The sequence below is a fragment of the Scatophagus argus genome, chromosome 5 (assembly GCF_020382885.2).
Source record: "Scatophagus argus isolate fScaArg1 chromosome 5, fScaArg1.pri, whole genome shotgun sequence".
Taxonomy (NCBI): Eukaryota; Metazoa; Chordata; class Actinopteri; family Scatophagidae; genus Scatophagus; species Scatophagus argus.
Genome location: NC_058497.1, coordinates 12,144,598 through 12,172,110, shown reverse-complemented (window position 1 = coordinate 12,172,110; position 27,513 = coordinate 12,144,598). Strand labels below are relative to the sequence as shown.

The window sequence follows — 27,513 nt, the reverse complement described above, 5'->3', positions numbered from 1 at the left end:
TAAAACAGTAACAACTGATCTTGATCACACAGACCTGCTTTCGAAGCCTCGTTGGCGCAGCAGGCAGCGCGTCAGTCTCATAATCTGAAGGTCGTGAGTTCAAGCCTCACACGGGGCATTGTTATTGTTATTTTTATATTTTTTTTTTTTTCCTAAGAAAAAAGAAGCTTCACATAGGGCAATTCCCTTGGGAAAATATATCTTGCCATGACAAAGGACAATGTTGAGATACAAACTAAATGCTGTAAAAAGTGATAAAAGAGAGTACCAATTACATTGTGTAACTGCTGTTTCGCAGGTAAACAATAAATTGTCAAGTTCAGTGGTTATGGCAGACCTTTTAATGTGTGAGAAGAGCTCCAACTATTTCTTTAGAACAGAAAGTTGCCTAAAGTTACCTAAAGTTAGAAAGTTACCTCCAACGTTTAAAATTTGACAATTCCTCTTATTCACAGTGCAATTCAGCTTGTGCCTCTTACGTCAATGGTGAAATATAAGCTAATGGAGGAGAAGTCAAGGAGGGTATAAAGCAAAAATGTGGAAGCTGTGCAATAAATCATTTTATTCATTTTTGTTGCCAAAATCAAGAAAAAAGCCTTGTTGGTGCAGTGGGCAGCACGTCAATCACCTTGAGTGTGACTGTGAACAGTCAACTCTTAGGCTAATTTGAATAAGTTCTAAAAGCTGTGGAAAAGATAATGTGGGTGTCACATTAACACTGTTTTCTCAATCGTTTCTAAGGTCAAAAATTAATTGTCAAGTTTCATGGCTATTGCTCACTTTTCAATGTGAGACAAAAGCCTGTAGTGCCACAGGGGTGCAGGAGGCAGGCATCGAATGAAAAAATACAATAACAACTCATTTCGGTCACTGAACACTGATTTCGAAGCCTTGTTAGCGCAGCAGGCAGCGCGTCAGTCTCATAATCTGAAGGTCGTGAGTTCAAGCCTCACACAAGGCATCTCTTTTAAACTCACAACTATGAAAAATATACATCTGTGTCAAAAATCACAGTGTGACAGAAGCCTCACATGAGGCAGTTTCCTCGTGAAAACAACGCAGAATGTTGGACTACACAAACCAGACACTGTAAAAGTAATTTCCTAATTATGTGGTGTAGGACTTTGGCTGACGGTCCTTGTATCTACGAACATTAGAAATGCACCAGGCTTCATTTAGTGCTGCTTCATTATTGGACATGCATCTATGATAGTTCTCGAGCTGCTCTGAGTCCAGCATCTTTTCAGCTCGTCCTTGTTTGTTTAACACTGTGCAGCTTAAATCTCCGACACCATAGCTCACACTCATCCATGCACACATTCACCACTGACTAAACTGACAAGCACATGCACTGGATTATTATTCTTTGCTGTTGTCATGTTCTTAGTCTTGTGTGTCATTCAGTCTATGCTCCCACTCTTTTGTCATGGCTTTAGTGCTGCATCATGACACAAATCATCCACGGCTGAATACAGTCCTTGCATGAATATTTTAGCGTGCAGAGTCAGTGCTGTTAATGAGTATTAGAGACTGAATTCTCACTCTGACTTTTTTTCCAGTAATTGCAAAAGCATTTGTTGCCTTGTTGGTGAAGCAGGTGAGGTATTTGTATAGCACAATTCATCCAGAAGGAAATTCAAAGTGCTTTACAGAATTAGAGGAAACATTGTAACAGAGATAAAAGAGATATAACAATTTAAATTTATCACTAAAGCAGAAAACTTTACAGTAGTGTGTAGGCCGTGTGAACGAACCGTGTTGTCTGCCTCCTACGCCAATGGTAAACTCATAAGCTATTGGACAAGAAGTTTTAGGAAGGTATATAGTAAATAACACTGACAATGGAAGCAGTGCTGTGAGGATCATGTTCTTCGACTTCTCCAGCGCTTTTAACACCATCCAGCCCGTCCTCATGAGAGACAAGCTGCACAATGAGAGTGGACCCACATCTGATCTCCTGGATCGAGGATTACCTCTCAGAGAGACCGCAGTTTGTTAAGCTGGGTGACTGCACATCAGACACCCTGCTGAGCAACACCGGAGCACCTCAGGGCACAGTGCTCTCCCCGGTCCTGATCATACTTTATACGTCTGATTTCCAGTACCAGTCGGAGCTCTGCCACATGCAGGACTACTTAGATGATACTGTGATAATGGGATGTATTGAGGACGGACAGAAGGGGGGAGTACAGAAGCCTGGCGGGGGACTTTGCTGAACGGTGCAGCGCTAACAAGCTGCAACTCAACACATCCAAAACCAAGGAGTTGGTGGTTGACTTCAGGAGGAACAGACCCCATCCCACACGGTCTCCATCGAGGGCATGGAGGTGGTCAGGATGTACAAGTACCTGGGTCTGCAGTTGGATGACAGACTGGACTGGTCAGTGAACATGGACACCATCCACAGGAAAACACAAAGTCATCTGTATTTCCTGAGGAGGCTGGGGTCCTTTGACATCTGCAAAAAACTTCTGCTGATGTTCTACCAGACTGTGGTGACCAGTGTCCTCTTCTACGCTGTGGTGTGCTGGGGAGGCAGCATCAAGAAGAGGGTGATCTGTGGTCCACCCTGTGGTTGGCACAGACCTGGACTCTGTAGTGTCAGTAGCAGAAAAACAGAACCTGGATAAGATCCTGTCCATACTGGACAATGCCTTCCACCCTCTGCACAGCACTCTGATCAGTCAGAGGAGTGTGTTCAGCTCCAGGCTGCTGTCTCTGACCTGCTCCACAAACAGACTCAGGAACTCGTTTGTTCCCCTGGTCATTAGACTCTACAACACATCACTGGGTGTTCAGGGGTCACAATCCCAGCGACAGTCTGCCTGAGTCACATCAGGCGTAAAAAATCACATTTATTTATTGGACATTCATTCCACCATGCACCTTACCTTATTTGTTTTTGCACAATTAACATGCACTTTATAATTCATTTCTGAGTAGCAATCCGTTTACGTATGTTTACACTGTGGCTCTTTAGTCTCTTGTTTATACACACAGTCAATCTGGTCGACCTGCTTTCTCTGCACTCTATTGTACTTTATGTAGCATATTTTAGTTTATTTAGTATATTTTTTCTCTATTTTATTAAGTGTTAGGCCTTGTTTGATTGCTTACTTTTTGACTAACCTTCGTATAACCTACATCGTATCTGCCAACTTATGATAGGCACCAGGCTTTGTTCAGTGCTGCTTCGTTATTGGACTTTTATCTGCAATAGTTCTGGAGCTGCGCTGAGTCCAGCATCTCTCCAGCTTGTCTTTGTTTGTTTTAAGCTATGCAGCGTAAATCTTCAGCACCATACCTCACACTCATCTATGCATTATTTAACATTAACCCCTGACTAAACTCACAATCACATGCACTGAATTGTTATTTCTTTGTTGTGGTCCTGCATTCATTCATCAGTGCTCATGTTCTTACTTCGGTCAACTATTTAAAAAAAAAACAAAAAACAAAAACAAAACAAAAAAAAATCACTAAAATCACTACACAATGCAGCCTTGTTGGAGCACTAGGCAGTGTGTCAGTCCCAATCTGAAAGTCGTGAGTTTGTTTAAAGTAACAACTGTGAAAAATATACAACTACGTCAAAAATCAACCACAATCTGACAGCTGCAAAACAAGGAAATACTTACACGTTGTGTCAAGACACAACTGCTCTTTCAGAGGTCAGGAATAAACTGTCAAGTTGAACAGTTATTGCTCTCCTTTTAATATGTGAGCAGACAATACGCATAGGGTACCTGGAGCCACCACATTTATACAAACATAAATTGAGTCACCAAAATGACTCAATATCAATAGACCACTGTTACTTGATGACATCTCAAACATGTACAAGTTTACTTTACTTTCAAAAACCACTGGAACAGCACAATGTAAATTCTATTCTGGGGTGTGGTCTCTCATTAAAATAAGGAATGTTTGGCCTTGAGTTACTATTCATTCTTTAATGAATATTCATATTAAAAAGATGCTGACATCCAAAGCACATAGAATTCCCCAAGGTTAACACACCCAGTAACACTTTTCAAAATGCATGTGAGTATTTGGGACACTGCATGACTGACAAAGGCAGGAGCAGGGCCAAAGAGTAAAAGACAATGTCTTCTTGTCTTCAAAATACAAAACTGAACTAACTCGAACTGAAACCTTTAATTATGTGAACTGAAATGTTACAAAAGTTGATTTTAACTTGTATGATGGTATATCAGGAAGACTATTTATTCAAAATACAACACTGAACCATCTAAAAGAGAAGCCTTTAGTTATATTGGAAGTCTTCTTATTATCAGCTGTATAACATGCAGCAATTTCTTTAAAAATGTACAAACTCATATAAATGTAACTTCTCTCAATCATCACTTAGAAATGTGTGGTGGCGTCTGTATCTTCACTGACCCTGCCCTCTGTCTGTATTTCTTTATTTTCTTAGTACTTTGCATCAGGACATTTCTGTGTGTCAGCCTTTGTGCAGCACTGGACAGCCCCCAGCCAGTAACAGTGTGAGGTGTGAGGGCAGGATGTAAAAACTCAATGACAAAGTTCACTGTCTGCATCTCTCTGTCTGTCATGAAGAGTGTTGCCAATTTGATTTGATTTATTTTTTTTTACTTATGTAAATTTTCTTTTAAGAATTTTGGTTTTACTGTTTTTTTGTAACTTGCAAGCTAAATTGTCTGGAAAATTACTTCTGGCATCATTGATTAGCTGGTTCATGAACAGCTAGATGGCTGAAAAAAAACACACACAAACAAATGCTGACATTCTGATGAAGACATGAACATACATGCTCATGTTAGAAAAAAAAACAGTCCTACATAACAATTAGTCATGTCTTGTCACACCTGATGTGTAACTGAAAATGAGTTTTATACACATACATTAACACTTGCATATTCGTTTCACCTGACACCAATTAGCAGCAGCACCCAGATAGTGCAGTGAGAAGCCAACACACCATTAGGATTATCTGGACTGAATGAATGGGCTCATTAAGCACAATAAACTCACCACTCTCTAACAACATCATAACTCTGAGGGCGCGTGTGTGTATGCACACATGTGTGCATGAGCCAGTGTATGGTTGTATGCGAGTTTGCGTGAGTGTGGGACAGGGACATAATTGAGAACAGAAAAAAAAGAAGTGTGTGTGTGTGTGTGTGTGTGCGTGTGTGTATTTGTGCATGTGGCATTTACTCAAGGACAGTGGCATTCTCATTGTGATGAAAGATATAAAAAGAAAGGATGGAAAAGACTATCATAAAAAAAATCACCCCACTGATGAGTGAAGTATTGCTCAGAAATCCAGAATAAAAGCCTTGTCTGTGAATATCTTGATTGAGTGGGGTGTGAAGGAAGAAGGTGCTTGTGAAAACCAAAGCATCTTCCCATGCCAAAAGGGACCAAGGAGAATGCAGTCATTCATAGTGTTTAAAGCTCATTATTCAGAGCAATCCCACTCAAATGTAGAGAGGCAAAGATGTACTGACCCTTAATCAGAACAAACCCAAATCATGTTTCGCACATTTTCAGCTTCTCTTGTTTTGTACAGTTTCATTTCAACCAATACATTTGTTGGTTTGTTTACCTGCAGCATCTGCAATACATTATACATATGTGTGCATAAGAAGTATATTCGTGAATGTGATACTTGTCTCGGTCTGACCAAATGAGAGCAAATACGGAAAGAAAAGAAACCTTGTGAACATCAGTACAGATAACAGCCATTTTGTGACTTGACGTGAATGTCAATGTTTTTGTTGTTTTATAGTGCAAAATTGTGAATAGTAACTGCTTTTTATGCGTATTCTGGTTCACCACAGTAGAACGGACCAGAGATCGCGTCAACAGTAATACATTTTCATTTGAAAATGCATAACTTGCTATGTTGACACACAGAGTCAACACTACTCCTGCATTTTCAAACCCCTGAAACAGAGCCTTTTGGAAATTCTGCTGACCAATGACAAGCATAAACGCAGACCTTTGAAGACAATGACACATGCAAAACCGATACACTTGAATGGCCACATGATGGGTGTGTTGATATGGACGGAAATTATTTCTGAAACAGTGCTAAAATTTTTGTGTGGGTGGAGATTGTTTTAAATGAAAACCTGTGTGGATGGAGTGTGAGCTTAACTCCAGCCAACGTAGGCAACACTGGCTGAAATAATAAAATTCAGAAAAAAATGAAAAGCCCTAATATGAAACACTTACCCAGGGCCTGGGTCGCAAATGCTGCCATGGCACTCTGCAGTCGGTCTGGTCTGACTGCCTGAACAAATAACACCTGGGGAGAGCGAAGATAAAAAGATTAACTGAGGAGGAATGAAACAACAGGCATCCATTAACACTTGTTAAACAGAAGGTCAAATCCTTCTGTCTAACAAAACAGTTCTATATCCAAATAGAGAGCATGAAAAAAAAAGTCAAATTCACAGAGGCTTTGAGATGTTCTTTTGTTTGAATTATTTTTTTGAAACACAATACACAAAGTAAATATGTCCACTAATGTGACAGTCAAGTGTGCATACTTGACTTTAGTGATAAATGTCTTCCGTCTTGTTCATGCTTTGAAATGAGATTAGTTAAACCTTTATTCACCCTAAAACCACATGTGAAGTGGTGTGCTCAGAGACACAACCAAAGTGTTTTTAGTGTGTGTAGGCTTTATAAACACTGTAAATAATGATAAGTTGTTCATCTGGCTGATGAAATGACTGGTATTTGATTGAAAGCTGACCTGCTGGAAGGGAGTAATTTTCTTGGCAATGGAGGATGGGATTTCCTGTTCACACTGTGAGCTCTGTGAGAAGGACAGCCAAAGGTCTGAGTCACTCAAACACAGAGACTGGTAGAGGGCTGGGAATGTAGACTGTAAAAGAGGGGTGGCAAAGGTTATAAGTTGAGGGACAGGTCAAGAAATAATGAAAGTGACTGTTTGCATTATTAAGCATTAATGAAGTGCTTGTGTCACACAATGCATGTGTAATGGAGGTATAATGCTGCACATATTTTTTGTTGAGAAGGTACTGTATAATTGTGTGAATATATATATATATATATATATATATATATATATCACTGAATTTACTTTAAAAATTGCCACCGCTCCGTGTCTCTCCTGATCAATCCAAGAAGGAAACTCCTGCCAAGAGAGATGCAAGTTGAAGTCAGAAGAAATAGAAATAGTACAGTGCTTCTGCTTCCAAGAAACAAAAAGTTGAACTGTTACCTCCTTCTTAAACATTTCTCCTACAATGGATCCAGTGAAGACATCCCATTCCTACAGCAAAGAGTAGTGTTAACATCGGGCAGATCCAAATCTGAAATTTCTATGTTCAATTTGTCACCGAAACAAAAACTGATGAAATCCTAAAAATGCAGATAATAAACCTACAAAGATACTCACACTCTCCTGGAAGAGTTCAGGGTACATGCCTTTCACAAAGTGCATGGCAAACATCATCTGGTCAGCCTGAGACAGATGGGACGAAGGAGAGAGAGATTTATACACACATGACAACATGCTATTTTATCCTACTCCAAACTGAGCTACAAACAAGAAAAGTCACGGTTAAGCATAAAATGTCAACATCATCTTCAGACAGAGGGTAAACACACTTATATTCCCACTGGATGATACTATATGTAGCTCAGCCTGCCTAACTGAAGGCCATGGAAATGGTTGCTTCACACTGATGAAACAGCAACAGGGAAACACTGGCTATTTGTGTCATCGCCACACACTCTCTTTTTGTGTGTGGCTGTCTGTGTCTTTCTCATCCACTGGTACGAGTTTAGAGAGATAACAGAAATAGCCACTAATCAAGATGCTTATCCCACTCCCACCCACAGTGGGAAACAGAAAGACAGTGACCAATAGATTCCAGTGGATAAAGTTAATATGACAGAGGAAAAAAAAAAAAAACAGCAAAAATTATTCAGATGTGCTTACTTCATTAGCCAAAGAGACACGCAAAGGGCAATAGCATCTAACGATCACATGAGATGATCTGGATTCCCAGTGTTCTTCTACATTTACGCATCCAAGTGCATTTTAAAGGACAGTATGTACTTCTATCACAAATACAAGAGTAATTCTTTAGAAATCGTACCATAATGCAATTTGCCAGTTCAATCCAATTTTGTGCCTCCTGTGTTCAACCTGCATTTCAAACCACATGACCCATAATTCATGTGTCAAGCTGTTTGTATGAAAAGTACAACACGGGTCAGGTAGTGCGGCACATAGACACTCGGTCAGCAAGACGTGATCTTACAGTCATGGAACAAAATACAAGAAGGGTTTGTTCTATTCTGTGGAAGGTATCTGGGCACATACAAGAACTGTTTATAACCAAGCAAATGGAAAATAATCAAATCAAAATAATAGTTTTATTCCATTTAAAATGGTTAGAGCCCACCCACTCCTGTGCAAAAGACAAATAAAGCAAACAAAGGGTCTAAGTATTTCTTCATAGTGACTCTCCTGCCTGTCATCAGATACTATATTGTGTGTGTTTACCAACAGCTGTGGAACCAGCTTGAGCCACGGTGATGCTAACCTTCAGGCTACATTTGGACTACAGCACTTTACTCCTTTGCCCTCTTTCTGACCCTCTCCATGGTTCATCTCTTTAGCCAGTGTCTGAATGATTTACACCAAGCTGCCAAGTTCAGCTCCATCCAGTACAGTGACAGTGTGCACAGATGAACCACGAAAGCTGAACAATATGATACGACTGATCGAACAAAGAATGTCACAACGTCCCGCTTTTTTTCGTCTGCATACCTCTTTGTATCTTTGTGAGTGTGTGCACTTGAGAGAGAAATGAATCAAACAGAGTGCAATAAGGGTAAAAGTCTGTGAGTGTTCGTGTCAGCTGCTGTCACAATGACACTGAATATGTCACATTTCAGCACATCACTACTACTCAGACTACATGCATCCACAATCTCTCACACACACACATACCCCCCCACAGGTTCTTGAATGCCACACACAATGACTTAACATAACATTAACGTAAGTGTTTGGACACAGACACCATGTACATTAAGCACTCAGTGGTATACAATCTTATTGTTTTCCATCTTTGAAGATTTGCTAAAAATGTAATCTCCTCAGTGTACAGCCCTCGGGTCTACACAAGTGTCTCGAAAAGAAAAACTTTCCTCTTTTTACTATCGGATGTTCTCCATGGAAAAAACATTTCAGCAGGAAGATTTGCTACAGTGCAATGCAGTGACTACAGATCACTGAGGGGGTAGAACATGTGTTTTGTGTGTTGTGTGCATGTTGCAATTTTTATTCAATGTGGTTTTTTTAACTTCATATCAGTAAAGAGCCAAATACCGTGTACACATACTTTCAATTTCTGTTATTTGATGAAAATGAAGGCTCTCAAAATATAAAAAATTATTTTGTTCAAACATTAGCTTATTTTTGAGCCATAAAAAAATAAATAAAAAACAATCTTTGTTCATGAGAGGTTCCACAATCAATATCTGATAGAGATTCTTCATCACAGCTTTGATGTGTCTGGCAGTGCTCAATCGATGTCTTATTAAACTGAATTTGTGTTTGTGATGGAATTTACCACACATACACAGTAGAGCCAATGGCTGCTATAAAATGTACAGAGATGGGGTGGTTGGTTTATTATTTTTTTACAAACATGTTCATATCATGATATTTTCTAATCTTGATTCGCTTCTCCTTTCAAACTATCACTTTCCTCATTTTGTCTCACTCATCACCCACCTTTGTGTTTCCACTCAACCCCGTCTCCTCTCCCTCTCAAAGTTATCTCTTTTGCAGCACAGATGTTGACAGGAACACTGATAATGTAGTCCCATGTCTCCTTTCTGCTAATGACTGGGCTGCTACTGTCTATATGCATGTGTGTTTGCGTACAAATGTTAAGCTGATAGCCTATAGATGTGATCAGCAGTTAACTGCCACCATGTCTCTGCCTTAAATTGCCATTACTATACAGGCAACACAGACACACACAGAAGACAGAGAAATTACATGTACCATTTACTGCGTGATCAATGCAATGATTGCACTGCTCGTCAATATTTGACACTTCATTACCACGTTAGCTGCAGAGGTTTGATCGTATAAGAGTGTGGATGTATGCATTTATCTGACTGAAAAAAAATTGCCTCCAAAGAGCCACGTGTAAATGGAAGACCATACAAATGTTTAATGTATCCACTTGTTATCGTGTTACATTTGCGGCTGCATTATATTACAGTTGGTTTTAGTAAAAACAGCTCTAAAAGCAGTAGTCCAGCAAGTGTAGCATTCAAGTGCAAAACTATTCTAACTAACCTTCAGCGTACAGTGCTTCATAAATGCACTGTCTGAAAAACAATTTGACGATCAGGCACGTTGTTCAGACACAGTAAAGCTTTCACTGTTGCATCATTTTTTACTGTAGCTTTTATAAACATATTCTGTTGACAACGAAAGTTGCCTTTTCATTCTTGGACTTTCTGTGTATTTTCTTGGTGGCTAAGGTTAGCATGTTGCCATGTTCGGTGTCGAAGTGCAGCTGTAAATTGTACTGCTGTGGCACCGTGACTGCTCCCTTACAGAAAGACATAGGAGGTTGTCCTCATTAAACACAGATGTGTATTTACTCTCTTGTCTTTTACAAAATTGCCTTCGTGTGAATGCAACAGAATGATTGACTTATCCCTAACATCATTAGGTAGCTTAGCAAAGTCATTTCTCTGTAGTTGTGAGTAGAAAAAGTTGAAATATTTTTGAACATAATATGGCAACAGCAGATTGTTGTTTTTGGATTAACATTTGATGATTTGAATCAACTAACAAGGAAAACAAGGCAGAAATTAAACTGTTGAAGGTCTTGTTTTAAATAATGTGTATTTCAAAAGAGGCTGATCCTGTTCTGCAATGCCAACTGTGGTCTCACTGCCCACTTATCACTGATATAAATCACAACATTTGTTGTATTTCGGTGTCTAAGTGTGTGTATCACCTTGAAAAGTGACCGGCAGACATACTCGTACACCATATTCTTCAGACTGGCCTCCAAAGCAGCGATCCTGGCTTCAGTATTCTCCGCTTCCTACGATGCATACACATACACACAACGAGAGAGCAAGAAGGATAAAAAGAGAAGAGACAGTTAAACGGATGAGACGGTATAAGGGACATACTGTCACTACAGAGATTTGGAGAGGAATTCTCAGTCTCCATTAATATGACAGAGCGCATATTTATGTGTTTTATGTGCTTTTAGGTGTTTCAGTGATCATATTAAAAACGGTAGCAGTGACATTTTTATTTAAAAGTGTTCTCTTTTTCTGTCCCATCTGAGTAATTTGAAAGTCTCAGGGTCATGCAACAGCCACACACACGAAGACGTATACTTAACGTGTATCTTTTTCTTTCATATGCTTTTATTCTTTTCCTCTGATACACAAATTACGACAGAGAGATTAGCTCTGCTCTCTAGGATGAAATAGCAGCAAAACTGTCAGGTAATGTAAATACAGCATGGAATAGAAACATCTCTTAGATACACAAGGGGACAGGAAGAGGAAAAAATCCAATCCAATAGCAGCAGTGAAACAGAATAATTAGAGCATGAAAATCAGATACATAAAGAAAATGCCAGAGAAATGAAAGGAAATAGTGAAATAAAGAAATTCCAGATGGATTACTCTCTTTCTGTTCCACATTTCCTGTTCAGCATGTCTGTCCATCTGTTTCTTTTTTTTTTTAATCTCTGTGGTTTTCTGCAAGCATGTATTTCATGTGAACACCTATGTTTAGTGAGTGCAAGTTTCACTTTGTGAATACAGTAGCAGAGCAGAGATGTTGCACGTGTCTGCTTGAGTTTCAGCATATGTGCGTGTGAAAAAATAAGAGCACTTTGTCATGAGGATTATGAGAAGTTCCCTTCCAGATGTGGAGAATCAGCTACAGCTCATAGCAAATTAAACCTATTCATTACAACAAGAAACAAAAACTTACAAAGGGAGAAAAGTCCCTGAATCGATACAGTATTTTGATCACACTCACTGAATGTGTCCACAAGCCTACCTACACGAACACACACTCTCACACACACACACGTAACAGTGGTGACCAGCTGCTGCCTGGTGACATTCTTGGATGACAGCACTGGCTCTAACAACCCACAAAGGATTTGGGGAATTAGCGCTCAATCTCTCAGCCCAATGTCTGTGTGCCTGTTTGGCCTCTGTGTGTGTGTGTGTGAGTGTGTGTTCGTCTGTGTGTATGCGTGTGTGTGCACGCTCTGGTTATCAGACGGTGTTTAGGGCTCAGATGGAGAACAGTGGTGCGATAGACAGTCCATGATGCTCTCCAGCTGCACAGGTCAGACTGAGATAAACTCACTAAAGAAAACAAAAACTGACCTGAAATAAATCAAGTTCACCTCAACCAAAATAGAATCACATAAAAATAATCTCATTAGAGGGAATCAAGTTCGGTTTATGAAACAACTGGGTTAAATATTTACAACAAGCAAAGTGGGCAAACCAGTGTGCCCACATAGAAAAATTGTCTCTCACTGATATTTGTACCAGTTGTACAAAAAATACTGTTTGTATATCTGATGCAAACAATACCGTATACCAATAATATTAGATGATTCGATATTTATGCCTTAGGGAAAGTAAAACAAATGAACAACAACAATTTTTTGCTGTTTCCTCTACATGCACAGCAAAGTCAATCCTGAAAGATTCACTATGTCATGCATCCTAGTGAAGGACACCACTGTAGGAGACAACAGGATCAGGATTGTGTTTTTATTTACACTGTAAATAGTATAACCACCATGATGGATGGATTTTCGTTTTGTCAAACCAATTCTGGAGACAGTTGTAACAGTTTGTGTTTTCTTTCATATTTCAAAGGAATAGTTTGACACTTTGGGATACGTTAGGAAGACCATTACACGGAGGCAGGGGTAGGAGGTCGGGGTCAAGGGGGTAGTGGTTATGTGCTGGACTATTCCTTCTTTCTGACCAGTTGCCAGGCAACCAGCAGAGACCCTGGGACGTTACTTTTCCTGGCCAAGAAACAGTCTATTGCTATTTTAAACAAATTCCTATAAAATGAGAAGGGGAAGAATCGGTTTTCACAGTTAACCAATGAGCATCTTCTACTAATGTGGAAACAATTAGAATGTGAACACACCAAAGCATGGCTGTGCGTGAGTGTGTGTGTGTGTGTGTGTGTGTGTGTGTGTAACATCAAGCTGTGTTACCCTTTGTACAAAAGAGTGGCAAATTGTCATGCCTGTATGGGAAAATATACTTTTCAGTGTGTGTGTTAGTACAACAATTTTTTTATTTATTTACTGAATATTTTGCTTATCTGTCTTGTTGCATGAAAGTGCTTAACCTGACTTTTATTAATGTTGGTTTCAGTTATAGGGTGTTAGGAACAATTCTGCAAGATTAACATGCTGACACTACTGGTACTATAAGAGTTGTGTGTCATCCAGTCACCTTCTTGGCCTGAAGAGCCCTTTGGAAGAGGCGCAGAAAAGAAGCAAGGCTGAAGCGGTACATGTTGTTGATCTTTGACAGGTCTGTGATGACAAAATACATCTTGCTGGCACTCTCTGCAAGAGGCAGATATGCATCCCGCTCCTACAATAAAAACAAAGAGAAAGAGAGAAAAAAGAAAGGACAGACAGAAAGAGGGAAACCAAGGAGCAGCAAAAAGAAAAAGAACCACAGATGTTTGAGAGAAAATACAACATACACACGGAAGGCAGGGAAAGGATTTATATGGGTATGGAAAAGCAGAATAGAAAATATTTATTTCAATCAAGATGGAAGGAGGGAGAAAGAGAATGTGGATAGACAGCATGAGGTGTGATAAGACAGGAAATGTGAGAAAAAAGGGTGCACAGAAGGACAGAAACAGGGGAGAGATGAATAAATAAAAACAATTGAGAGAAACAGAAAGAACAGTTCTGGTGTAACACTGCACCCTAGAGGATGATTATGTAATCCATCTACAATAGCTCCCTGCTTGTGCACCTGTCCAATCTGATACTCAGAGCCGTTTGTGCCGTGAGTGACTGTGCAGTCAGAGGCTGTGAGCTTGTTTATCTGTAGGTCACTCAAATGGGTTGAAAAGTCTGTTCCCAAATACTAGATAATTCTGCATTCTTGTGGATAATGGCACTTTCTTTTCCAATTTAAAAAAGTATAGGATGATACTTTGCTCCAGAAATTACACAACAGTACAAAAGTGGAGTCAGTTTATGTTACATTCAACACATTCTGCCTCTGTCTCTGACTTTCGTTTTCTGTCTTTCTCTGCCACGTTTCCCTCTCTCTGTACTAACTCTCTGTATCTCCTTGCCACAGTCCTCAATCTCCAACCTCTCTCTCTAATAGTATAATATATCAATGTGAAGAGAAATACCTGCCTAAACCAGCTGCTTCAACATGGCTATTACACTACAGCAATACTGATTCTCTTTGAAATGGTAGACCTGAATTAGAAATACCACCAGTATGTGGCTTGAATAAGTAAAAATTAACTAATTAACTAGTTAACTGAAATGCGATAATCTATTTAAAATGTTAGAAATACACCATGTACACCTATCTTGTTTTACTCCAAATAGTTTAATCATCAAAAAAAAAATCTGAAAACATTTGTTGCAAAGAGTATAATATATGTTGTGGAGAAGGGTCCTACTGAATGGTTAGCATTCAGGATTACAGGCAGTTAAAGTATCTTAATTCATACCTGCAAGCATGTGACCATTAAGTAGGGAGATTACCACACAAAACAAAACTGGTCATCCATGTCACTGGTCAACATGTCTTTGTAAGACCAATACAGCCTTTACAAATCAATTAAACCAAATAAAAAGTGGTGCAGTAAGGCATTTTTGTGTTTTTTTTCCCAGATTTTGTGTGTGTTTGAATGAAATACAGTACCTGGTCCAGTGATGCCTGCAGCCTGTGGGATTCTAGTAGTGACTCCTGGATCAGGGCACTGCTGGCCTTGGTCTGGTTCAGACTGTTTATCAATTCCCTGTTCTCCAGAATATTACCCTGAGCTGTAGCCAGGGTCTGACACAGAGAAAGGATAGACAGACAGATGGACAGACAAGTACAAATGGAAGATTTGATAAGGATTAGACAGAAGAGAACGGTAAGAGAGTATGTCGTCTTGTGTGAACTGGCTGAAATATGTGATAAACGCTGCGGGTGCAATAGTTGTCATTTTAGAATAGCGAATAAATGTTGTGGTTTGAAAGATTTCTTTATTTATTTTAAGCTTTCATAGAGTTCCATGATTCACTCACTTCATCCCGTGGAATCTATTGTCTGAAACAAACTGATAAAATTTATTCAAATAAATTCAAATAAAATAGATGAGAAAGCACTGGAGCACGAAAATGTCAAGTCAAATATGCTCGGGCAATTCTAGAATAATTACATCTCTAATACAGCTGAAGAACTGACATCCTGCTCTTGCCACTACCTATCTGTGTGTGTGTGTCCAAAATTCCCTCAGACCAGGTGCTCAAAAAATGATTATTAGGTTGAGTGTATATGTGTGCAATATCTATCAGCTATGTGTGTGTCTGTGTGTTTGATTGTGAAAGCATATATGCACTAACCCCTCAATGTTTTTGCCTGGATATACAGGGAACGTCGTCCGCCATTTGGACTATAGGAACCTGTTTGATGGTTTGAATCCATATTCTCATTACCGTGTACATATCACCATCCTACAAATTCTCTTGAAGTCTAGTTTAAACTACATGGATAAGTGAAAACAAATGCAAAAGATGACAGTCAGTAATTTTTACTTCCTTCTAACATTCCTATTCAAATCTTACAGTTTACATATTTAAGTGGATCTCCGCAATGAGGTAATTTTGCTACAGTTCTGTTTGCCATGTGCTTCGCAAGTGCAAAAGAGACCTAGTTCTCAAACTAGTAATTAGATACTCATTAATACAAACTAAAAGTAAAGTTAACACTAAGTTCTAAAACGTTTTACATTATTTAAGGTTACAATTTCCACCAATGCTAAACTAACTGTATAGTTAGAAAAGTTAGGTGGCATAGAGGAATAAGCATTCCTCCACCAACACAGAGACATGGCTTCAACGAAAGCCAGTGACAGATCACAACCTTGTGGCAGCTCTAGCATATATTCCTGTTTGGTCTGTACACACTGTCTAATTCAGTATGCTACAACCCCCTCAGACCGACAGGAGAAGTTTGCAACAACAAGGTTTGCTGTGCAGCATAACTAATAACTTTGGATTTCCAAAGTGAGAGGATAGGGAGTTACACACCGATTTTCTCATCATCTATTGATTATATTTTGACCAAAGATACATCTTTTATCGTTGGGGTATAGAGGTGTGCTTTCATAGGTACAAATGATATAGGTAATGGAATATACTGTAAATAATACACTAGGGGGTAGTGCTGCAGCAACAAGCTCTCTCATGTTCTCACTGTGTATGCTGTATGTTTACATGTGTACCTCTAGCAGTGATTCTTCCAACTGAGCCAGCTGTATCTTCTTGTCCTCCTCTTGTTGTAGAAGTCTTGTTTTTTCAGTCTCCAACTCTGGCTTCTCCTGCTGGATGGTCAAGGCTAGCAGCTAATGCATCAACATGCACACACAAACAAAAGAGGAAGTAAACGTACAGTAACACTCCAGAAACGCACAAAGAAGGACTACAACACACAATAAATACTCCCTAGCATTTATACTGTGTGTTCTTCCACTCTAAAAGAACTTGATCCTAATGTTTTTTGTTCATGAAACACAACGGAAAAGCAGAACATTTTGTGTTTTATTGTATTGCTTTATTTAACAAAACACCAAGACGGACTATGGAGTTTATTCAGCAAGTGAATGTGTCGAGAAAAATGAAAACAGATTCACAAAGGCAGTAGATTGTGTACGTGTTTGTATTTGAGTATGGGTTACATGGGTTACCTGTCCTCGCAAGCCTGCCCTGGTGGTAGTGAAGTTGACCTCGGTAACCACGGAAACAGCATCAGGAGGGATGAAGGGGCTGGGATTCCGTGTTGCCATGAAAAGACGGAAATCCTCATTGTAATCAATAACCTTGTCTCCAATTTGAACAACATATCGAGGACCTGTGTGTGGGGGGGGTGAGTGTGCGTGTGTGTGGACAGAAGGAGAACGAGAGAGTCTCTTTTAACAACATACACTGTGTGACATAGCCTTATGACCAATATAAATCCTATCTTCACCCTTTTACCTTCTCCTCCACTCTCTGTCGTCTAGATGTCTGCAATGCAGTACTGCTATGCCTTTGCCTCGCCTCTTTTTTCCATCCTGTTCAACACCACTTTTAAGTGGATAACTTGCCCTTTGTCACACTTTCTCTGCCCCCACTCTTTCCAATTCAGTTTCGAATAGACTGCTGCCTCTCCCTGGATGATTCATAGCCTTATGAATCACCCTCATTTTCACAGGTATGTTATAAATTTACATTTACCTACATGATTAAAGTAGTTGTTTGGGACTGTGATTTGCATGCACTTCTCTAAGCCAAGAAACTACAACATTCAAATCAGAAAGGCTGATTCAAACACTGTCAAAGACTGTCAAAGACAAACTGTAAATGAACACAACATGCATTTTGGATTGGATCTCTTAAATTCTATTATAGGATTCCAAGTAGCATTTATATATAAAATATAACAAAGTAGTACAACACTCTGCATGCTGATTATACTGTATATAATAAATATTTCTAATAACTGCAACGTATTTTAGATACCTAAATACCTGTGGCTCAAACAGCCTCTTTTCCTATGGACGTTGGATTAGCAAAAATATGCTACATATTCTTACTTTACTTATTACTATTACTTCTTAAAATTGACATGTTTCACAAATACACATCTTTTAACTTTGTTTGCACTTTGACCACACACACAAGTAATATGTGTTAGGATGATTAGTTATCCCCTGTGTCAAGAAGTATTCTGTTCATTAAGTCTGACACCCAAGACATGCTTGGTGTGTTTATGCATTTTGTGTGTAAGTACATTTTGTGTGTGTGTGTGTGGATAGGTGGTGGTTAAGCCTCCAGGAAATTAATGTAAGTTTATGTAATGTCCCAAAAAGTGATGGAAACACTAAATGATTTTTATGTACAAAAACTGTCTAATTTGCTCTGTATTCCTACAGATTTCTTTCTCCAAGCTCTTTCAGAGTGAAAGAAACTGAAAGACTGAGTAATGCAGGGAAATTCCATAAACTAACACCCATCTTTGAACAGTCTACTTTTGTACTTGTTCTAGCGCCCCTGCAGCATCAGGTTATGGACTGAATTACTCCAATTCTTTTTGGAGAAAATTATCAAAATTGTCTGTTTTTATGACAGGCATTTCAAACTGCTTGAACCTGCTGCCAGTGAGAACATTCTGCATCTTAGCATCAAACCATTTGACTGAAAATGTTGGTAAATTAGCCCCGTGACGTTATGACACACTAAAGGAGATGTAAAATGCAGTAAAACTGTGCAATTAGAGTCCACTTATGTTCACTCATGGTGGTGACAGTAAATGACGGTAACATTGTCAGCTATTGAGAATTAATTTACCATGATACATATAAACGGAAGTAGAGCATATCCATAACCTGAATGTGCTTTGTGGTAAACAGAGCAAAGCTTTCAGTGAATGGCTCCATGCACTGGTTAGAAGTGTGGAATTAAACTTATGTACATGACATTAAAGTGCAGGATAGTTTGCACTCATTAAAAACTCAAATATTATACACGCTCAGGCAGTATCCCTCAGAATGGGTTTTCACTACAGCACAGAAAAGTGGCTGTAAGACAGAGCCAAGTAGTCAGCTTTTTAGTTTGCAGCCAGAGTTGGTGAAACCTCTGAATTATTCCCAGAAGAGCTGTGAAGCAAAATCAATTATTTTTTCCACACCCACTTTGTATGAAAATGTTTGTGAGTGTGTGCATACCCTGTGCTATGAGGTCTCTCCTCAGCAGTGGGTAGAGCACAGGTTCAACTCCATCCATCTCTTGGATGATAAGTGTTTTGCCAAATCTGACAGCCAGCTCCAGGGATGTCATGAAGTTATTATCCTATAGAGAGTGGGGACAAAGATACACAAAGATACACAACAACCTTTAACTCCAATATTAGGTGGTGACACAAAATATTTTCACTATACCCAATAATTAGAAAATAATTTATGCATATAATCTGTAGTTCGATTATATTAAATTAAAGTTGGAACATGCACAACAAACTGAATATATCGAATGAATGAAACTTATATGTGATGAAATCTAGTAGCAGCAATCCTAATTTATGAAGAGATAATTAACAACCTGGCCAGTGCATAAACGGACTAAAAATAATACTGGTTACCGTATTCAATGCTGTTCTACCAAGGAGAAGGAGAAGAAGAAGAAATGAATTCATTATTTCACTGTGGAAGACCGAATGCAGTGAACCTTACAGGCTAGGTAGTCGCTGCTTATCAGGCCAATGTTAATATGAGGTATTAGAATGTTTCATCTGATGCCATTTTGTAAGGCCAGGGAATTCAGAAGGCCCTCACTAAGATTTCATCCATTCAATAAATATGTTCCAGCTTTTATTCCATATATTTAAAATTTCATTCCACATATCCAAACTTCATATAATATTACCAAATATGGGAAGTTAGCTAAAAAGAAAAGGGTGCAAAAAAAGCTCATACCCAACAGTTTTTAGGAATAATAAGAAACACAAAATACAAAGAAGAGTGTAAAAAATAATGACACTAATTTTGTAATTTCAAACTAGCAATCAGTAAGTAATGAACAATACAGTCCAATACTGATTAATATAATTACATCATTTGTTTAAAAGTGGGCAGATCGAAGAGAAAGATCAAGCTGCCTTAATAATACACTCAGCCAAACAGCAGAAACAAAACGATAAGCGCATAGTCATGGACTTACAATAGACCTGGACTGGATCAAACAAGTTCAAAAAGATCAATTAAGACCACTGAAAGACTTAAAAGAAATGCTGCTGAGAGGAACTGCTTGACAGGCTCCTGCAGACTTAACAATTATCTCACTCTTAGATTAGGATTAAGGTTGATTGACTTGAACAAAATATATCAAGAGTTTGCTTGTATGCCAATCCTTATCACTTGTATTGTGTGCTCTTTAAGATATGTCAGTGAGTGTGTGTGTTTACCTGTTGGTTGATAACCTCTAGTCGGTGCTGTTTGAGATGTGTGCGTAGCCACTCTGTGGCTCGGGATGACGGGTCGATCAGGAATGGACAGGCAACACTCTGAGTAGAAAGCAACCACACAGAACTGAGGATACACTGCTTTGGGATAATTTTACTTAGAAAGAGTTTCACTCACTGATGAAGTGGAGGGGTGAGAGTGTGTGTGTGTGTGTGTGTGTGTGTGACTGTAGCTCAGTCCTGTCTTGCTGCTGTCACGCTTATCGACTAGCGTCACTCCCGTGCCAAGCAAAGGAATGAAATCCACCAACCTCCTTTCACCCAGTGCTCTTCTGTTTCATGGTCTCTTGCTCAAGGAGTCTCTTTCTCAAACCAACTCAGACTTGTTTGTTTGTTTATTCCCGTCAGTCTTTTCTTGTATGTTACATATATCCCATCTGTCTCTTTAAAAGTCAGCTACTAAACTCATTTACTACTTATACCAAAGGGACATGTCAATATGCTGCAATTTCTTACACACAAACACAAACTTGAAAGGGAAACACACACGGTCAATGAAAGGAAGAAAAAAAAACACTAAACTAATTATGGGTTGCAAGGATGAACTGTGGAACAAATTCTTACCCGTAACTTGAGTGCATTGATCTGAGGGCAGCAATGGTAAAAACAACACAAACACAATACAGACAAATGGAGGACAGATGAATGGTGACGGGCAGAATTCTTCATACAACTATTAATATGCAAATTGGTTGTTACGCGTAAATGCTGCAGTTAAATTGTAGTGAAAAACTGAAAAAATAACTAGGTAGAGAAAGAGTGACCAATTGTTTAAATTGTTTAACATAGATAACATAACATAGATCCCTCTGTGTCAAAACAGATTTGGAACCAAAGGAATAAGCAAAAAAAGGCTAAATTAGAGATAACATTTCACAGACAAGTAGTTGAATGTCTAACCTGCAGTATGACAAGTGCATTTTCCATGGAGAGGTCATCAGACGGCAGTCCTTGGCTTTTCCAGATCAACTGCTCACTCTCTGAGCACAGGAACGACCGCAAGTCAAACTCTGATGATACAAACACACACAAATGTACGCAATTACTTGTTGCTTTTACATTTGCTCACTGAAAACAGTGTTGGTCATTTTAATTTTAAACCTCAGATACTGGACACTCTGACAGCCTCCTGACAACAAGATCCAATTCAACTGTCCTGCATAAACATATTTTTTACACTTTAAGCAGGATCGCTAAGGAATCTCGACAACCAAATTGTGTATGGCTCAGTGGTTTGGGGTTTGCATGCACTTCAGAAGCACCCTGGGAAAGAGGTTGTCAATAAGAATTAGACGGTCGTATCTATTAATGGGACAATTGTCTGGACAACACGTTTTGACTGAGGGGTTAAGTGGGTAGGTACTTTTAACACCCTCTTCTTTCATTATTATTTAATCAGCACTAATATGTAGGAGATCCAGCTTGCAAGGGTTGTATATGTTTAATTACCATACGTGTGAACACAGTGCATTGTGCTGTGTGTGGGTGGTAGTGTGTTTGTGTAAGTGTTTAGCACAGGAGCTAGCATATGCTGGAGCTAGTGTTTACTCTGTAGTCCAGATTGAGCCATCCACGTCTCCAGACAGTGTCTTCTACGGTCCTCAGGAGCTGCAGACAGATAGGTGATGAAGGCTGCAGCCAGCATGGCCCTCATGGGGAGAGTGTCCAACTCATTCTTTATCTCGGACATCTGATGAGAGAGAAACAACGAAGGAAAAAAAAGACAAGACAGAACAGTGGGTGGAGTAGACAGACAGACAAATTAAAGTATGAAAAGACAAAGAAAAAACAGGGCACCACAAAAATTGGGAGGGATCAGAGGGAAGAAAGTAAAGAAAAGCAAGAATGAAGCAGAGGAAAAAAGAAAGGTAAGTTACTTAGCCCATGCAGGCACAGTATTTGACAACTCTTTCCCTCCTTCAAACTGATGAATAATAAACCAGTCTCATGACCCCAAAGATTCCAAAAATGTCTACACTGACTCTGACAGATAAAAGTATCCCACAGATCCAGCAACCCACTCACATCCCTGTTCATTCTGAGCTAATGTGATATAACCCCTGTACTTTCTAGGTTGATCAAGATTCTTTTGAGGTAGTCAGTCTTGGAGTAAAGTGGATGTCAGAGGATTTGGCGAATAACTATGCAATTGTCAAGCATTATGACCAATGAATGCCCGCATCTCTGAGGCTGCAGGTTTTGAGAACCATGTACGTTGTCCTCTCTGGTCTACTGTAATAATACTGTTAAACATCCTGCCACACTCTGTCCTTTAACTCAAAACACGTGTCTATTTCTGCAACACCTGCTCTGTAATTGTGTGTGTCCCTCTCTCAATGTGGTACTCCCTTCCCTTGAAATACTTAAGGGAATTAACAACAGTGAACCACAGCGTAACTCTTATGCATAGTGTGCAAAAGAGTTAGGGATGAAGTGTGTGTTTGTGTGTGTGTGAAAATATGTGAGAAGAGAGTAAACTGTCTCTTTGGTGTGGGGTTAAGGGAGGAAGTGAGTATGAGGCTGTGTGAGAGCGTGTGTCACGAAGAGATTGAGTGTTTTAATTAAGGTGCAGACAGATGCTGCAGAGAGGAGTAAAAACAGCCAGAGGGGACTCAAGACAGCAAGATACGTCTCCATGTCACACACACACACACACACACTTCCTGTTGCTCTTACATAGTAAATGAGCCCCTTTCTCAGTGAATGCTTAGAACCTCCCACACCAGTCCACAAGTCAACACACTCATATATCTAACAACCTGTGCGTTCCACCGTGTGTGTTCTCCTTCCAGCTGCGATATGAGCTGCTGGGCCGCAGTGATCGTATCCTGAGCTTTTGTCACCTCAGCCTCCAGCTTAGCTGCCTCTGTGGTATGACACTGGAACCTGAAGACATAAGTAATTGATCAGTGTTCCACATGGGATCAGTGGCAATTTCTAAGACTGATATTTTGATATTTGTTTAATTTACATAAAACAGATTAAGGAGATTGTAAATATATCATAGTTTCTCTGGCGCTTAATCTATTTGCACCTCCTTTCATGTTGTTGAATACAGAATACAAATTTGGACATATGCAATCTAAATTGAGATACAACACAGTTTGAAGTGATGCAAGACAAGGTGAGTTGATCAGGTGAGGTGAGCTGAGGCAAGACACCAAGAGCCAAAGAGAGGGCTGGTGCAAGTAAGTAAGTAATTTATTAATTCAACTCACACCGTTCAGAGATGATTGTACAAACTGGGATGGATCAGAAAACTAATAGCAGGACAGATGGCAGGAAAAAACAAAGGCTGAAGGTACTGGAGGAAAGCGCAATAGAAAGAACGTACAAGCTTTTTCACATTTGCAGTGTGAAGTTTGCTGAATTAGTCTGATAAGTAGTGAGACAGGCCAACGTCCTATCAATTTAAAAGAGCTGCCCTTCCATTACTGATTGTTTGTTACCTCATTCATTTATTAAAAGCTGAACCCCGATGCAGAGTCGAAGCAGGGATACGATGCAGAAGTCTGAGCAATGGTCTTTATTTTCAAAAATCAAAAACTAAACAAAACAGGCTCACTCTTTCTGTGACTAGGGATCAAAGAAAAAATAACTGCAGCAAAAAATCTTCAGGCAAAACACGACATGGTAAGACAAGACAAAGATCTCCTGGCATGAACTGAAGACATTCAAAAACACACTGACAAAGGTGACTGGGAACACGAGGACTAAATAGGCACAACAACGAGACACAGGTGACACACATTAGGAGGGAGAAAGCAATCAAGAAAACCAAAAGCAAAGCTACATGAAACAGGACACACAGGGGAAGAGACACTTTCAAAATAAAACAGAAACAACAGAACCTAATACATGGAAGCACAAGACACACATGGAACATGACACGTGGACTCAAAACCAAAAGACAAAGCATAGCAAAAACACTAAGCATGACAAACTACATGGTGAGAAGGAGAGATGGCACATGGCTGCAGTGAGTGAAAGAGAAGGCAGCCATGAAACAGAATATATGATTTCCTTCTTGCTACCATTAGTGTGATAGCTAAATTACGCTTATCAAAAGCTGCATTATTACCAGTGATACCTCCTTTTCACCAGAGCTTGAAATGAAGTTTTACTTTGCCAGTTCTGTTCTATTCATGCCATTAGAACAGAATGAGCAAGTTCTTGTCTTGTCCCTGACCATGTCTGTGTGTGTTTTTTTTTGTTTGTTTGTTTTCTACTTAAGACAACTTGAATGTCAGGGCTAGTCATAAGGGAATGGTAATGATAGCGAGGATGAAAGAGTGAAAAAAGAGATGAAAAACTGGAAGGAGACTTACTTCTCTTTCAACTCGTTGACTTTGGCTCCTACAGAGTTGAGCTGGTCCTCCAGTTTATTCTTCCTACTCTCAGTTTTCCTCAGGTTTCTGGACATGAAATTTATGTTAGTTTTATAATAGAGTGTGTCTATGTGTCATTAAGTGTATGTATACTTTATGTACATAAGAGAGCATGAGAAAGATACCTTAAGACCAAAACAACAAGCTCAATGACTGTCAGGATGACTGAATTTAAGTTTAATCAGCAAATTCTGAAATAAGAGTATTTTGATAACTTATGACCAGATGTGTGGGTGTCGAAATTATTCTTAGGTATTTTCCAGAGTGGTGTGTGCACATTTGTGTGTGTTCCTACTCCAGCAGTCCAGCCTGCTCTCTCTCCAGTGGCTCTATCCTCTCGAGGACATGGGAGTATTGGATGTTGGCTTTGACCCAGGCGGCCAGAGGAGCAGCTGCTGCACTTGCACGCTTTGCATTCTGACCATAAAAACAACAGCATCACAATTTAGAAATGACTCATTTATAACAACAGCCATAATAACATATTCAGCCAACAAAATAAACTGACAAGCGATAAACAACATCCACCAACCATACATCAGTTTCTTTTTCTGCTATTGTGAATAGCTGACCTTGGGATCGAAGGAAGCCTTATTCCTGTTGAGCAGCTCTTCCACACTCTGGCGAATCTCAGGGGTGATGTTCCTAGCCTCAAATGTGGCTATGTCCTCTCTCACACCACGCTTGGCCAGAAAGCTACAGAAGAGAAGGGGCAAAAGAAAAAGGAAAACAAGGACAGGAGAGAGAAGTGGACATAAGGAAGCAACGAATAAAGCAATGAAGCCAAGGGAGACACAGAAAATATGCGCATGAGAGTTTGATGTTACACGTCTTGGAAACTAAGAAGTGGTACAGAACGAGATCATGAGAGAGAGTGTTTATATAAAGCCAAGTAAATGAGGTTAATGTTAATTCAAGCTTAAAATTGTGAGTTTTAATGTTTTTTTCAGCTCTAATTAAGTGCAAACAGTAGCAACTTATTCTCTTAGTTACTCACATTTAGCAAATCCATCCCTGCCACCCAACTCTCTGTCTGTCTCTCTCCCCCCGCCCACACACACACACACACACACACACAGATATCCTCCTAAGGTGGGGGTCTGATGCGTGACTTGTACCAAAAGCTAATTTAAATCAACACTGGAACATTAAATGAACTACATCGACACATTCATGCAGTGTAGATAAGATACACACACAAATACATATTTTGACATTTATTTATCATTTCAAATATGTTACATATATCAAACCTCATTCTTTGATGTCAGGTTTAATTTCTTCTGAGCCATATGAATAAATGGTGGGATTTTTTCTTCCTTTGTATTCATCTTTCCCTTAACACCAAATATTTTTTTTGGGTAACCCATATGGTACTGAAGATGTTTATCAGTTTAAGTGCTTGCAATGGGGTAACTTTCTCTTCATTTATCTACCCATCTTTCTTTTTCACCTTTCATCTCTCTATCCAGTTAGACAGTCTTCCCCTCTCACCTCTTCATGCTGACCCAGGAGGTGTCGAAGATGCCCATCAGTCTCAGTACACCCTCCAGGATGTCTCTGATGACATCAGGAGGCATACGGAGGGAACGGATCTCAGACAGAGCTTCAGGCTTGATGTTTCCAACTGCACGCTTCGCTTCATCTACCAAAGGCTAGAAGGCAGCATTGATAAGAAGAAGGAGGGATACAGAAGTGTGAGTCAGGATGGCAAGTATGGAAAAGGCCAGTTGTATGTATAGGTATTTCTAGTAACTGACATATGTCATAGTGACTGTGCAAGTCAATCAGACAACTTACCTGTACCTCCTTCAGCTCATCATCTATTTTGGCCTTTCTCTCTTCAATCTTGGAAACTTCTTGAGCCATCTTCCCTTTTATCTTCTCCATTTCTGTCTTCTGGTCACTGGCATTCTGGATGAGCAAAAAGAAGGTGATGTCCACTGGATTGAAAATACAGCCTTCAAATGATTCAAATTTGCTATTCACCAAGAAAACTTGACCCCAGACCTACAGATATTATAACTTAAACCTCTCTAAACAACCTTTTAAAATGTAAATGAGTTCCCCCTTTTCAGTACTTCAGTTCAAAGATGTGCCAGGCATATAGGCCCAGTCCCCCTCTGAGTAAAGATGAAAGGAAACAGGAACAGCCAGAATCAGACGCAGTCATTGAGGATGAAAAGAGAGAGCGAGAGGATGAACGTTTGTCAGCATCATTTTCCAACACCTCTCTCACCTCTATATCCTTAGAATTTATCTGTCGTATCACATCACATCCTCATCCAGAGATAATCTCTTCATCGTCTGTTTCTCCATTTTCCCCTTGTCAAGCCATGACCCCTCATATACACCTCATATTTACTCACTTATATATTTCCCCTCAAAATCTTATTTTCCGCCCTCCTTCACTGCATCTCACTCTGACTCTATCTTCCCAATTACTTTTCCACCTAGTTTGTTTCAACTTTTCATTTCACTGTCCTAGTCTTCCTACTTCCTCCCCTAAATGGTGTCTCCATCTCTACAGGAGACACGACTACTACCACCCAAAGGAATATGCCTTGCTGTTAATTATCACTCTGCAATCTATCTCTGCCAAACCGACAGTTTTTCCTCCACTGGATTCTTGTTTCTTCTCTTTCCGTCAAAAAGAACATTCCCCCACAGAGAGAAAGACAGAGGGATATCATAACTAATAAAGAGGGTTCAGTTTCCTTTTTTCCTCAGCACATCTATCACCCATGTAATCATCCATCCGTCCATCCTCCAAACAGAGCCAGCAGGAGGACAT

General features: G+C 39.5%; 1 protein-coding gene and 2 non-coding genes across 7 annotated transcripts in view; 2 read left to right on the top strand and 1 right to left on the bottom strand.

The window, feature by feature from the left end:
• Positions 1-27,513, bottom strand: part of LOC124059064 (cytoplasmic dynein 2 heavy chain 1) — a 105,958-nt gene that overhangs the window by 37,510 nt on the left and 40,935 nt on the right. For all 5 annotated transcript variants that reach the window (XR_006843361.1, XM_046388809.1, XM_046388807.1 and 2 more), the window contains 20 exons: positions 26,520-26,633; positions 26,214-26,374; positions 25,292-25,415; positions 25,015-25,136; positions 24,660-24,746; positions 23,091-23,217; positions 21,880-22,021; positions 21,232-21,341; positions 20,275-20,373; positions 19,040-19,163; positions 17,021-17,184; positions 16,559-16,678; positions 14,989-15,123; positions 13,534-13,677; positions 11,025-11,114; positions 7,421-7,486; positions 7,244-7,294; positions 7,103-7,156; positions 6,752-6,883; positions 6,226-6,298 (listed from right to left, as the gene is read on the bottom strand). Coding sequence is in view for 4 of the 5 variants with exons in the window: in XM_046388809.1 (XP_046244765.1) it covers positions 6,226-6,298; positions 6,752-6,883; positions 7,103-7,156; positions 7,244-7,294; positions 7,421-7,486; positions 11,025-11,114; positions 13,534-13,677; positions 14,989-15,123; positions 16,559-16,678; positions 17,021-17,184; positions 19,040-19,163; positions 20,275-20,373; positions 21,232-21,341; positions 21,880-22,021; positions 23,091-23,217; positions 24,660-24,746; positions 25,015-25,136; positions 25,292-25,415; positions 26,214-26,374; positions 26,520-26,633 (2,239 nt within the window). In the remaining variant the exon portion in view is untranslated. The remainder of the gene's footprint in view (positions 1-6,225; positions 6,299-6,751; positions 6,884-7,102; positions 7,157-7,243; positions 7,295-7,420; positions 7,487-11,024; positions 11,115-13,533; positions 13,678-14,988; positions 15,124-16,558; positions 16,679-17,020; positions 17,185-19,039; positions 19,164-20,274; positions 20,374-21,231; positions 21,342-21,879; positions 22,022-23,090; positions 23,218-24,659; positions 24,747-25,014; positions 25,137-25,291; positions 25,416-26,213; positions 26,375-26,519; positions 26,634-27,513) is intronic.
• On the top strand, positions 46-118 carry trnam-cau. The gene has a single exon. It is a non-coding gene; the product is annotated as a tRNA-Met (tRNA).
• Positions 889-961, top strand: trnam-cau. Its single transcript has one exon. It is a non-coding gene; the product is annotated as a tRNA-Met (tRNA).